Source organism: Macrotis lagotis, chromosome 2 (assembly GCF_037893015.1).
Source record: "Macrotis lagotis isolate mMagLag1 chromosome 2, bilby.v1.9.chrom.fasta, whole genome shotgun sequence".
Classification (NCBI taxonomy): Eukaryota; Metazoa; Chordata; class Mammalia; order Peramelemorphia; family Peramelidae; genus Macrotis; species Macrotis lagotis.
In genome coordinates, this window is record NC_133659.1 from 330,341,346 (window position 1) to 330,354,469 (window position 13,124).

Below are 13,124 nucleotides of genomic sequence, written 5' to 3' on the forward strand. Positions count from 1 at the left end.
TTGCTACTGTCCTTACAAAGAGGCATGTTTCAGCTAGATGAGGGAATGGAATGTCTAAAATCGAGAGGTTTCTAAAGTGGAATAGTCTGCCTTGGGCAGAACTGAGCTCTCTGTTTGGGGTCAATCCGGATGGAGACTGAATTCTATTAGGGATGCTATAGAGAAGATTCCAGCTCAAATACAGCTTGAATGAGATGATTTCATTCTTTGGGGCCCTTAGAACATCTTGTAAGTTTTATTGTCCTCAAAATATCTTACTGTGATTATCCTCTGCTGCCTCTCTGTCCCCAGGAGAAAAGTCCAGTGGACCTTGAAGGCCCCCCTGGGGAACCTGTTGGTCCTTCATTTTTTTTTTTGTTTTGTGTTTTTTTTTTTTTTTTGGCAAGGCAGTGGGGTTAAGTGGCTTGCCCAAGGCCACACAGCTAGGGAATTATTAAGTGTCTGAGGTTGGATTTGAACTCAGGTCCTCCTGACTCCATGCCAATGCTCAATCCACTGCACCACCTAGCTGCCACCTAGCCTTCATTCTTAGTTTTTTTTTTAGGTTTTTTTTTTAGTTTAGTTTAGTTTGGTTTTTTTTGCAAGGCAGGGTTAAGTGGCTTGCCCAAGGCCACACAGCTAGGTAATCATTAAGTATCTGAGACCGGATTTGAACCCAGCTACTCCTGACTTCAGGGCCGGTGCTTTATCCACTGCGCCACCTAGCCACCCCCTATCCTTCATTCTTGAAGAAGACCATGACATCAGGGAGGTGACGCCATGACAAGCACATGAATTGGATGTGAGTGAGGGGGCTGTGCTAGGTCACCAGTCTCACTTTCTCCTCCAGAGCCATCTGGGTCCAGTGGCCAGATAGGATTCGGGATGACTGGAGACAGCCTGGATGTGAGGCAATCAGGATAAAGTGACTTGCCCCAGGTCACACAGCTAGTAGCTGGCAAGTGTCTGCGGCTGCATTCGAACTCCTGGCCTCCAGATTCCCAAGACAAGTGCTCTATGCATTACACCACCCAGCTGCCCCCTGGGGAAGCAGAGAATATGTAGATAGACACAAATTGGTCCAAGCCTAGCTTACTTCAAACAGGGAAGTGTTGGTGCCCAAGGATGGAGCTAGAACAATGCAAGGTGTGCGTTGGGGTGTGGGCAGAGGAGCCAGGCATTCAGAGTTGTGGAGGCTGGGAGGGATTAGAATTTCATCTGGAAGAATGTGAGCTCCACCCACTAGGAATAGCAGCCAAAATCCAGCCTGTGTGGGGGTGGAGGAATTCTGCCCAGAACCTCAATCCCATGATGGCTCCAGAGAGACACAAAAGGCTCAGATTCTCAAAGGTCATCTGGCCCAATCACTCTCCATGCCCACCCCTGGAGGAGCCTGCTTTAGAGTAAGTGAAGAGACTGGGAAAGATGAGACAGGACAAGGCAAAAGGAGAAGGCCGATTGATAGAGACCACAGGTTTATAGTTTTAGAACTCAAAAGAACCAGCCCTCTTGTTTTACAAATGTAAAAACTGAGGTCCATAGAAAAGGAATGGTTTATCTAAGGTGCCATTAATACACCACCAGTCAAGAGTTTCAACCCAGGTGGTCTGATTACAGACAGCATACTTTCCACTGTGCATATGGCCTTCCTATGATAGAGAAAGGGTTTCAAAAAGACAAAAGAGAGAGAGATGACAAAATAGGGGCAGGTTAGGGAAAGGGAGAGCTGAAAGATGAAGCGGGAGATGAGAGGAACTGACTGGGATGAATAATGGAGGAGAGAGAAGAGACAGAAAAAGAAGCAGAATTTTAAATATCTAGTTCAGGCTCCTCTGCTCAATGATGAACTGTTCTCCAGATGAGAAGCAGCAATGAGAGGGAGAGAGAGAGAGAGAGAGAGAGAGAGAGAGAGAGAGAGAGAGAGAGAGAGAAAGCTGAGGGAGGAATAAGAGAAGATATTGGGGGGGGAGCTGGCCAAAGTTAAGGTGAAGGAAAAAGAAGGGAAGGGGGGTGGGGGCAAAGGACAGGGAGGGAGACAGAAACAGAAGAGGAAAGAGGGAGAAGGGGAGAGGAAAGACAGGGAGAAATGAAAGCAAATGGAAGAGATGAATAATGGAGAAGGAAAGATGAAGGAAGAGATGAGAGAATGGAAGGGATGAATAATAGAAGAGAGAGAAGAGGCAGGGAGAAAGAGAATCCCAGAATCTGAAATACCTAGTTTACACTCTTCCACTGAATGGAGAAATGCCCTGCAGATGAGAAGGAGGAATAGAGAGAGATGAAATATGAAGGAAGAGATGAGTAAAAATAAAGGAGAAGGAAAAGGAGAGATAAGAGACAGGAAAAGTGAACAATAAGAGAGAATTTCAGGCAACATTCCTTTTTATTATTTACTTATTTATTTCTTATTTATTTTAAAAATTATTTGTTTTTTTCCAATTACATGCAATGATAATTTTTGCCAATCATTTTTTTAGGTTTGTTTTTTTTTTGCAAGGCAGTGGGGTCAAGTGGCTTGCCCAAGGCCACACAGCTAGGTAATTATTAAGTGTCTGAGACTGGATTTGAACTCAGGTCCTCCTGACTCCAGGGTCAGTGCTCTATCCACTACACCACTTAGCCGCCCTTGCCAATCATTTTTTGCAGTTTTGAGTTTTACATTTTTCTCCCTCCCTTTCTTCCCCCCTCCCTTTGACAGAGAGCAATCCGATATAGCCTCTACATTTATAACCGTGCTAAACATGGATCCATATTGATCATGTTGCAAGAGAAGAATCAAATCCAAATGGAAAAAAAATTAAAAAGGAAAAAATGGCATAAGGCATAAGACAACTTTTTTTTTGACTCAGCAATGGGGTTGAGTGACTTGCCCAAGGTCACACAACTAGGTAATTATTAAGTGTCTGAGGCCAGATTTAAAGTCATGTACTCCTGACTCCAGGGCTAGTGTTCTATCCACTGCATCACCTAGCCACCCCTATAAGACAGCTTTTAAAAATTGAATATATAAGCTTTGATCTTCATTTAAACTCCATAGATCCTTCTCTGGATATGAATGGTGTTTTCTATCACAAGTCTTTTAGAATTGATTATTTTACTTTGATTATTGTCCTGCTGAAATGGACAAGTCCATCATGATTGATCACCATCCCATGCTGTTGTTAGTGTGTATAATGTTCTTCTGGTCCTGCTCATTTCACTTCTCATCAATTCATGTAAATCTTTCCAGGCTTTTCTGAAATCCCATCCCTCCAGATTTCTTTTAGAACAATAGTGTTCCATCACATACGTATACCTCAGTTTGTTCAGTCATTTCCCTATTGATAAGTATCCCCTCAATTTCCAGTTCTTTGCCACTACAAAAAGAGCTGCTGTGAATATTTTTGATCCTGTGGGATTTTTACCCTTTTTTCATTATCTCTTCAGGATACAGATCCAGTAGTGATATTGTTGGATCAAAGGGGATATACAGTTTTATTGCTCACTGGGCATAATTCCAAATTGCTCTCCAGAAAGGTTGGAGCTGTTCACAACTCCACTAACAATCCTTTAAGTGTCTCAGTTTTCCCACATCCCCTCCAATTGATCATTTTCCTTTCCAGTGAAAACAGCCAATCTGATAGGTATAAGATGGCATCTCAGAAAAACATTTTAATTTGCATTTCTTTCATCAGTAATGATTTAGCAATTTTTTCATATGACTATAGATATCTTTGATTTTTTTTAATCTGAGAATTTAGGCAACATATCCTAAAAGAGATGAGAGTCAGGGATCCAGAGAGATGGGGAAAAATTAGAGATCAAAAGGAAGAAATGAAAAGAAAGATTGGAGTTAGGGAGAGGGAGATATTTCAAGGAGGCAGAGAGAGCTAGCTAGAAGCTCAGGTGAAAGTGGGACTGTGGGAAAGGACACCAGAGAGATGAGAGACCTTGGTGGCGGGGTGGGGATGGGGGTTTGGTTCTTGAGTCATCCTAGGTAGACTGGGCAAACCCAGGACAGGTCAGCCAGTGCTTTCTTCAGAGAGAATCTATGGTCATTTGTAGGAGGGAGAGAATGACCAGTCAGAGAGCCCCGACTGGGGAGGGGCATCAATCAGAGGAGGGTGGGTAACCTCCAGACCCCCAGAGGCTGTCATTTCAAACCCTGTAAGAGAGTAGATGGTTAAACTCTTGGTATCCATATGTCGAATGCCCCCACTCAACCTGTTTTCCTCTATAAAATGGGGATAATGCCCCAGGAAGAAGGACAGAAGTCTCAGATTCAAGACTCTGGAGTCCCAAAACCACCTCTTCCTCTAACTAGGGAAGGGCTTATCTGGAGAGAACACTGGAGGGTACCCAAGTCAAGGTCGAGAATCTACTGGCACAAAATTTAATCAACAGACTCCTAAGCCCCTATTCTGCTGGGCTAGGTATGGGAGATACAAAGAAAAGGCAAACACAGCCCCTGCCCTTAAGGGGCTTATGTTTCTTGTGTTCTTTGTTGATGTGGTGATGGTTTTCAAATCAAGATTGGTTTAAATGATTTGAATGAAATGCTTTCTGGAGAAAAGGGAAGGAATGTTCTCCAACATCGATAATGACCAAAAGCGACCACCATGGCTCAGTTCTACATAGAGCTTCAAGGAGAATCATGGGTCACACACATGGCCTTGTTGTGCCAGGAGATGATGAACTAGACCCAATAACAGTTCCAATTTTAGGATCCTAGTCAAATCTAAAACCCATGATCCTCTGTAGGGCAGAATTTCCTGGCCTCTTATGATGGAGCCAAATAAAAGGCTTGAACAGACAGAGATACTGGCCAGTATAGATGCTGCTTCAATTGGATTCCTGATAGGAGAGGGAGAAGCCTCCCTAGGCCTCAGTTTCTCATATGTAAAATGTAGGTGTTTAGCACATGATTGTTATGGTGGAAAGATGACTTTTGTTTTCTTTTGATTTTTGCAAAACATAGGGGTCAAGTGAATTGCCCAAGGTCACACAACTAAGCAATTATTAAGTCTAGAACTCAGGTCCTCTTGACTCCAGGGTCAGTGCTCTAGCCACTGTACCACCTAGCTGCCCAGAAAGATGGCATTTTTTTAAAGTTTTTGGAAGGCAATGGGGTTAAGTGACTTGCCCAAGGCCACACAGCTCGGTAATTATTAAGTGTCTGAGTTCAGATTTGAACTCAGGTCCTCCTGACTCCAGGGCTGGTGCTCTACTCACTGTGCCACCTAGCCACCCCAAAAGATGGCTTTTGAAAAGGTTTTCTCTGTGTGTGTGTGTGTGTGTGTGTGTGTGTGTGTTCAAAACTGCCCATTCATCCCTCCACCTCTAGGTGGAAAGTGAGGCTGCAATGGGGCCCCAGCTGTGCCACATCTGGCCTCACCCTCTCTTCCCTACAATTAAGGTTTCCTGAAGTCCCTAGTAAGGAAAAAATGAAACTTTAACCACCCCCTTTTATCCCCAATAGCAACGTGGTCTTGGAGGGGGAGGGAGGAAGGGGGGTCACACCCACAGCCAGAGGGTCTGCAGCTGGAGCCCAGCCCTGCTCCCTTCTTCTTTCATCTTCTTCCCAGTTTCCTTGGTGGGGAGGGAAGCAGGGGACCCTAAAAGGGGGCTCAACTATGCCAGGACTATGGGAAATGAAATGAAGGGGTTGGAATGAGGCTCAGGATATGAGTCACTTAGAGTTGGTGGGGGGCTCGGAAAAGGGGAACTGCGCTCGTCCTGCCCTGTTTGCTGCTGGGAGCTTCCTCTGCCTGGCGATTGTTTTTTGTTGTTGTTCTCTTCGACCTCTCAAGGCTCATGGAGTGCTTTCCTTGCCCTTGGAAGAGTTGGTGGGAGAAGAAACAGAGGGCTTGATCCCTGAGTCTTGCCTGCAACTAATACAGAGGGGCAGACCTACAGGAGAGGATTTAGCCTCAGAGGCAGAAATAGAAGGAAACTGGGAAACATTGAGAGGGACTTATTCATTCAATCTAGTGATGGGAGCTGTCCAGAAGTGGAACCAGTTGACCCCACAGTGAATGAGTTTCTCATTGTTGGAGGTATTCAAGGGGAACCCAAATGACAATTTTGAAAAACGTTACAGAAGATTTTATTTATTTTTCAGAAGATTTTATTTAAATAGATATACGAGGTCCCTTCCAATGGAAATTTGATCATTTTGTTAGGGGTTCAGGACAGGAACCTGGTCTGTGATGAAATTATCTCTATAGGGAACTTCCAAATAAGCAACCTTTCCCCCTAAAGACAAGTCACACCTTCTCTGAAACTTGGAATGTCAGAGCAGAAATCCTTTGACTGCTTTCTTTCATTGTCCCCCATAGAGTGTGGTGAAGCCCTTCTGGGAAAACAAATGTTTGTTTTTTAAAATAGAGTTCAGAGTCATTAAAGATCTAATTTCTTTTTTCCTCTCCAAGTTTACAAATCTCTCGTAATCTATAGATAGATCCTGGGGAGAATTGTAGCCCCCAGGTTAAGAACCCCAATCTTTTGGATATCTAAAGCACCGAGAAATTAGGTGACTTGGCATTTGACTTTGAGGTCTTCTTGACTTTGAGGGAGGGAGTGCATCTCTATCCATTACGACGCCCTATTTTTAATTCTATTAGGATACCAATGTACAGAAGAAGGGAATGTAAGTGACTTGCAGTTTTAGATGCTGGCTTTCAGATCCTCCTCATGAGAGGAACAAGAAGCAAGGGTCAAAAAGCAGGCAAGATGGGGAAAATAAGCTCCCTTCTTTTCCTCCATTGTTTAAGGAGAGGCTGCATCACGAGTTTTCTTTGGAGCCCTTCACCTGAATCCCCCTCTGGTAGCACCCAGGGGCCCCTTCCTTGAGCTAGCATGGTGGGCCTTTCTGAAGAACCACACTGCCTGCGTCCCTCCAACCTCGTGATCCAGACAGGGCAGAGAGTGCTTTCTGACAACAGGCCAGAAAACCACAGTCAGCTTGAGGCATCTTGCCAGGTTTCTTTTGGTTATAATTAAAAACAGAGCTAGCTGACTGAAGTCATTTGGTGTGGGGGAGGGAAGACAATCCCCAGATAGGGTGGGGCCAGTGGAGCACCCTGGGCTTCAGCAAACTTGAAGACACTCACAGACCCCCAGAGGGATGTCCAAAGACATTGGAGAGACTTATCGATCCCTCATTCCAAAGAGACCAAGCTGATTCATTCCCTCCTCCCACCCACCTCATTCTTCAATAATCCATCACAAATGCAGTAACCTGTGTCCTTGGATAAGCTACTCTCATCACTGTAGCTCCGTTTTCCTATTCATAAAGCATGGTTGTTTAACCCTGGGGAAAGAGTAGTGGATTTGGAACCAGAAGCCCTGGCTCTTGTTCCTGGCTCAATTCCTCACTGCTCAAGTGACCTCAGTTTCCCATTAGTTAAGAAATCAGATGGTTTTTTAAGTCTCTCCACTCTATGCCATCCTCTGATTAGGATTTCCCCCTTCGGATTTGCTTGCACTACTAATGCTGAGTGAGATGGGCAGAACCAGAAAAATATTGTGCACCCTAACGGCAACATGGGGGTGATGATCAACCTTGTTGGACTTGCTCATTCCATCAGGGCAACCATCGGGGACAGTTTTGGGGGATCTGTGATGGAGAATACGGTATCTAGAGGAAGAATTGTGGAGTTTGGACAAAGACCGAGGGCTATAACTTAGGGGAAAAACCCATTATCTTATTATGTCATCTTGCTATCTCCTATACTTTATTTTTTCCCTTAGGATGTGATTTCTCTGTCATCACGGAGATCAATGTATGCCATGTAAAGGCTACTAGATTGCCTTCTGTGGGGGTGGGGGAGGGAAGCAAGGATGGGGGAAAATTGTAAAACTCAAAATAAACAAAAATCTTTCTTTTACAAAAAAAAAGGATTTCCCCCCCTTCAGATGGACTTTTTGGAGACCAGGGGGCTGACTCCCACCCAGACTCGAATATGGCCTTCTCCCCCCAACTGGCCCAGTCTCTTCCCGCCAATACTGGCTTCCATTTCATTCTAAAACTATTTTTCCATTCCTCCCTCAATTTCTCCCCCACCCGCATCCCTCATCCCCCAAAGGAGAGTTTTTTGGGTTTAGATGTGGGGGAAAAGTCTAGAAAGGGGTGGGGTTTGATGTAATGGGGTGTGGCCAAAGGGGATGGTGATTGGCTGCCCCTCCAAGAAAGACTTCAAAAACTCTGCCGGCCCCGCCCCTGAGATCCCCCCCCCCAATTTGTGGCTCTGGATTGGACGAAAGTTGGAGAGGGCGGGGCGGGGAGGCAGAGGGAGGGGTGACAGCCCCAAGGCCAGAGTGGGGACCTGCTATATAAAGGGTCGGACAACGCCCTGCATCACCATCCCTGAAGCCCGACCTTCCCCCTGGGGATCCCATCGCAGCCGAGACAGTCGCCGCAGCCTTTGGAAGCTTCGGCCATGGTCAATGTGAGTGTGCCCAGGGCCAACGGGAGTGGGCGCAGCCTCTGGGCCCGGGGCTTGGAAAGAGGCCGGCAGACGTGAGAGGGGGGTTCGGGAGGGGCTGGGGGTGAGCCGGGGTTGCCCCTCTCCTTCTCCAACCTCTGCCCCTGCAGACTCGGAGCCGCTCTCCCTCCCCTCCCCCGTGCAGCTGTCCGCTATCTCGCAGCTGCTGGTGCCAAGAGCTTTGCCAAGCTGCCAAGTTCAGAGAGATCCTGGGGAGAGGGGAGCAAGGGGCGAGTGGGACTTGGCGTGGGTTCGAGTTAGGGCATCTCCTGGCTCTCGGGGCCAACACCCACATGAGGACGGGAGGAAATCCCCTTCCATGAGGGGACACAGAAGGGAAAGGGGCCAGGTGGCAGGGAGGGGCCGTGGGGGCAGAGATGAATCTTCTACCAGAGGCTCAGGCATTCTAGAATGAATGATTGCCTCGGAGAGTCAACTCCAATCCAGGCTGATGGTACAGAGAGAGTCCAGGCTGAGGAGGCTCCTTTGGAAAAGGAGATGGCACAAGTGGGGGGGGGGCAGGGAACAAGGAAGTCCTTCAATTCTTCCAACCCCCCCCCCCCTTAAAAACAAAAAGGAGCAAATGCATTTCTTGCCTCTTAGACAACCAGCTCTTGAGGTTCCCCTCACCCTGCTCCCAAATTGCTTCTCCTTTGGCTTCAAAGACCCCCTGTGCTCGCTCTTCCCTTACCCTTCCTCTAAGTGGGGGAGAGGAGGGGGGGCTGGCAGAGGTCTTGTTGCTGTCAAGGTCACCCTTGACTCCCCATTCTCTCCGAATTTCCTCCTCCCTTCCTTACTCGCCTTCTCCTGGCTCTGGAGAATGGGGGGCGTTCTTCCTGAAAACTCCTGGGGAGGAAATCCTTCCCTGTTTAGTGACATGAGGACAGCTCTGGGAGAATGAGGAAGACATGGGACTATAGGAGAAACAAGGTAAGGCTGACCTAGTGAGCAGGGAGGTGCCCCATTCTATCTCCTACCCTTGGGAAAGAACCATGCTAATTCTGACCCCTTCATCCTTTCCCAAGTGCTAGAATCCATGTGATGCCAGCGAAAGATAACGCTGGGGCATCCAGGGGAACAGAGGGCACGCAGACCTAGAACTCAGAAAAAACTCTTATTTTGTCACACTTGTATGAGCTGGGAAAGATCATTTCTTGCTCCTTTGAAGCTCATTCTCCTGATCTCCAAAATGAGGAATGGACTGGATCAATCATCTAAGCTAGTTGCCCATTGAACAGATGGGGAAACTGAAGCCCAGAGACCTGAAGGGGCTTCTTCAAGGTTGCAGAGCTGGGACTGGCTCCTAGTTTAGTACTAACTAACCTGAAAAAGCCTCTAGTTTTCTGGAACCTTCCTGGAGGGTTGCCCCACCCCAACTGGAAGCTCTGGGTCTCCCTAGTTTCCAGTTAGCCCCAACCTTGCTGTGCTTGGTCTCTTCAGGGAATGGAAGCCAGTGGCTTGAGCCTCCAACCCGGAATGGGCATTAAAATAATGGGAGATATATCACCTGATGCTAAGTGGTAAGTAGGAAATGGGAAAGATGCAACTCAGGTCCTGAGGCCCTGCTATGGGTCCCCAGACTGTGTCTGGCTGGGTCAACCTCCTCAGCCCCTCTACAGGAGGTAGACAGGCGGGGGTGTGGTTTGGCCAATTGGGTGGGTAGGGGGGATTGGAGTGGAGGGAGGGTAATACAGAAACCAGCATCTTCTAAAGTGAATCACTTCCTGCCAAAGCCTTGCTGGGCCCTGGGCTCCCTTTCTTCAGCCCTCCCTCCCATTGAGAAATGAAGGAATATCAACTGTGCATTGGAAAGTTGATTGAAGGATATTTTGAGGTGTGGGGCCCAGGGATCAAGAGGGCTCCAGGTTCTGGCTACCAGTCCCTTAAGCTTTCTTCTTTTGGTTATGCTTAACTGTAGCCACCTGCAAGGGCTTTTGGGAAGCTGATTCTAACCTGGGGGAATGGTCAACATTACCTAAGGACCTGCCCATTCCTTCCATGGACTGTGAGGGATCTTGGAATAAATGAGTCAAGATCCTCATCCTCCAGAAGTGTAGAGTTAACTGGGGTGTGGAGAGAGACCCATCTAAAGCAGGTGTGTGATCATCATTAATCATTCCTTCATTCAGAGGAGTTTTTATGATGGGTTTACAAAGACTTTTCCTCATAACCTTTCGAGTGATGATATGCCACAGAGTAGCTAAGCTTGGAGGGGCCTTGGACATTATCTCATCCAATCTTTCTCTTTGGGGGAAATTAAAGGAAACTGAGTCTCTCTCAGGCAAATGTGACTAATCCAAGGTTACACAGTGAATGAGTCAACAGCATAGCTGATTTATCTTAAAACCATTCATTTCCCCTGGCCCCTAGGCCACCCACTCTGTTGCCAAATAATGTCAACAGTCACCAGATAATAGATGCCTAGATAGGAAGAGTTCAGAGGAGCTAGGTAAACAGGAAGGAGGGACTCCTAGCTCAAGCCCCCCAGAAAAAGAGGGTCTCAAAGCTCAAGCCTGGTGAGGGGTAGCTAGGTAGTCCAATGGATAGAGCACTGATCCTGGAGTCAGGAGGACCTGAGTTCAAATTTGACCTCAGACACTTAATAACTACCTAGCTGTGTGGCCTTGGGCAAGTCACTTAACTCCATTGTCTTGCAAAAAAAACTCAAGCCTCTATTAAAAAAAGAGGGGAAAGCTATCTTCCCAGAGAAGGTTTTTCTTCCCATCACTCTCCAACAGATTCATGCTACAGCCCAATGAACATTAAGCTGGGGGAGGGAGGGAAGGGGTGGCTTGTTGTATTTGAGAAGGGAATTATGAGACCATTGCCCAGAGATGTCTGGTAAATGTTTAACAATCCATGCCCATTTCCAAGGTGTCGATGCTAACATGAAATCCTTTACACGCTTGCTTCCTCTTGAACTTGAGTAGAAGCACCAACCTGGCTTTGCCAGTTAGGACTCAATTTCTCAACAGGAACTGTCCCAAAGGTAGTGGACGTTAGGTAGTGAGCTGCCTGTCTCTGAAGGTAGTAAAATATATACAGTGTCACTTTTTGAATAGGAGAGATATTGCAGAAGAGAAGCCATGGTGCCTGAGGTCCAGAATGGGTGAGAGTCCATTTGTGGGTCTTCTAGCTCAGGAATTCTCTGAGTTGGGGTTTCCAAGACTGGGTTCCTTGGCAATGATGGAGATGTGTTCTTGATTTCCAGCTTTAGGTTGAACCTGGGCAAGGATGAGCATAACCTTGCCCTGCACTTCAACCCACGCTTCAATGCCTGTGATGATACCAACACCATCATCTGCAACTCCAGGCAGGAAGGCATATGGGGCACAGAACAAAGGGAGGCCAACTTCCCCTTTCTGCCAGGGACCACAGTGGAGGTAAGTTCTCTGAATCAGAATGTGGAATGTTCCATCTGGGAAGGACCCAAGAGATGATCTCATTTACCCCTCTTGCATTTGACAGAAGATTTCCCGGGAGAGAACTCTGATGAGGAAAAGATGAAAAGCTAGAGGAGAAAGAGGGTAGTGGGTCTCCAAAAGTCAATGACAAGGAGCCCAGTATCTCGAGTTGGATAGGGGAGAGAAAGGGAGGGTATTGTGAAGGACCACGGTGCCAAAGTTAGGACACATAATAGGACTCTAGATACAGAGCTGGAGAAAAACCTCAGGAGTTATCTAGTCTGGTCCCTCCTTTTTCAGAAGGGGAAACTAAGGCTCAGAATGGAGAAATGATTTCCCCAAGGTTATACAGTGTCTTAGAGCAAATGTCTTGCGGTAGATTTTGAGCCCAAGCCCAGGATTATGTCTTCATCTCCTCTCCTATGTCTGCTCTCTCCTCATTCAGGTTTCTGTGACCTTTGAAGGGAGTCAATTTACTGTGAAGCTGCCCGATGGCTCTCAGATCAGTTTTCCCAATCGGCTTAACCTAGAAACAATCGATTTCTTCCAAGTCAATGGTGACTTCACACTCAAGACACTGAGCTTCCAGTGAGCCCTCCAATGAAGTTGACTAAACCATTCTTGACTCTTGGGTCTCTCTTATTACTAATAAAAATGCTGATGATGATACTATCTGGCATTGTCTGAGTTATTCTGGGCGAGGGGTTAGAGGACTAGGTTTGGAGTTAGAAAAGATAACTGGTTGACTCGGATAAGTCCCTTCACCTCACTAGTGCTTTGGTGACTCTCAAGGACGTGGGTGCTCCACCTGGTCAGTCCATGGGTAATTTTCAGACGAGAAAAGATGCTATTTCCATTGTTTCTAACTTTTGGTTTTCTAGTTCCTAGAAATCAAATCCTGACTCTGTCATTTACTGCCTGCAGAGATCCCACCCAGTGCAGAAATGTTCTCTAGAATCCTTAGGACAAGTCATTGCTTGTACATCATTGAGATCGGGACTTTTTATTTATTTATTTGTTTATTTTGAATTTTACAAATTTCCCCCCCAATCTCACTCCCCCCCCCAGAAGGCAGTCTGTTAGTCTTTACACTGGTTCCATGGTTTGCATTGGTCTAAGTTGAATGTGATGAGAGAGAAATCATATCCTTAAGGAAGAATAATAAAGTATAAGAGATAGCAAGATCAGACAATAAGATAGCAGTTTTTTTTTAAAATTAAAGGTAATAGGGGTGGCTACGTGGTACAGTGGATAGAGCACTGGCCCTGGAGTCAGG

The 13,124-nt window shown here is 46.5% G+C and overlaps 1 protein-coding gene across 2 annotated transcripts; it reads left to right on the forward strand.

The window, feature by feature from the left end:
• Positions 1-8,318: 8,318 nt before the first annotated feature.
• Positions 8,319-12,517, forward strand: LOC141515378 (galectin-1-like). 2 transcript variants are annotated; one of them, XM_074226888.1, is made up of 5 exons: positions 8,319-8,408; positions 9,318-9,374; positions 9,885-9,964; positions 11,656-11,827; positions 12,294-12,517. In XM_074226888.1, the coding sequence occupies exons 2-5, from the start codon at positions 9,342-9,344 to the stop codon at positions 12,438-12,440; spliced, it is 432 nt and encodes a 143-aa protein (XP_074082989.1). In that variant the 5' UTR covers positions 8,319-8,408; positions 9,318-9,341; the 3' UTR covers positions 12,441-12,517. The 2 variants fall into 2 exon arrangements, with proteins under 2 accessions (XP_074082989.1, XP_074082990.1); XM_074226889.1 differs by lacking the exon at positions 9,318-9,374 and having other exon boundaries at positions 8,326-8,408.
• Positions 12,518-13,124: the final 607 nt, after the last annotated feature.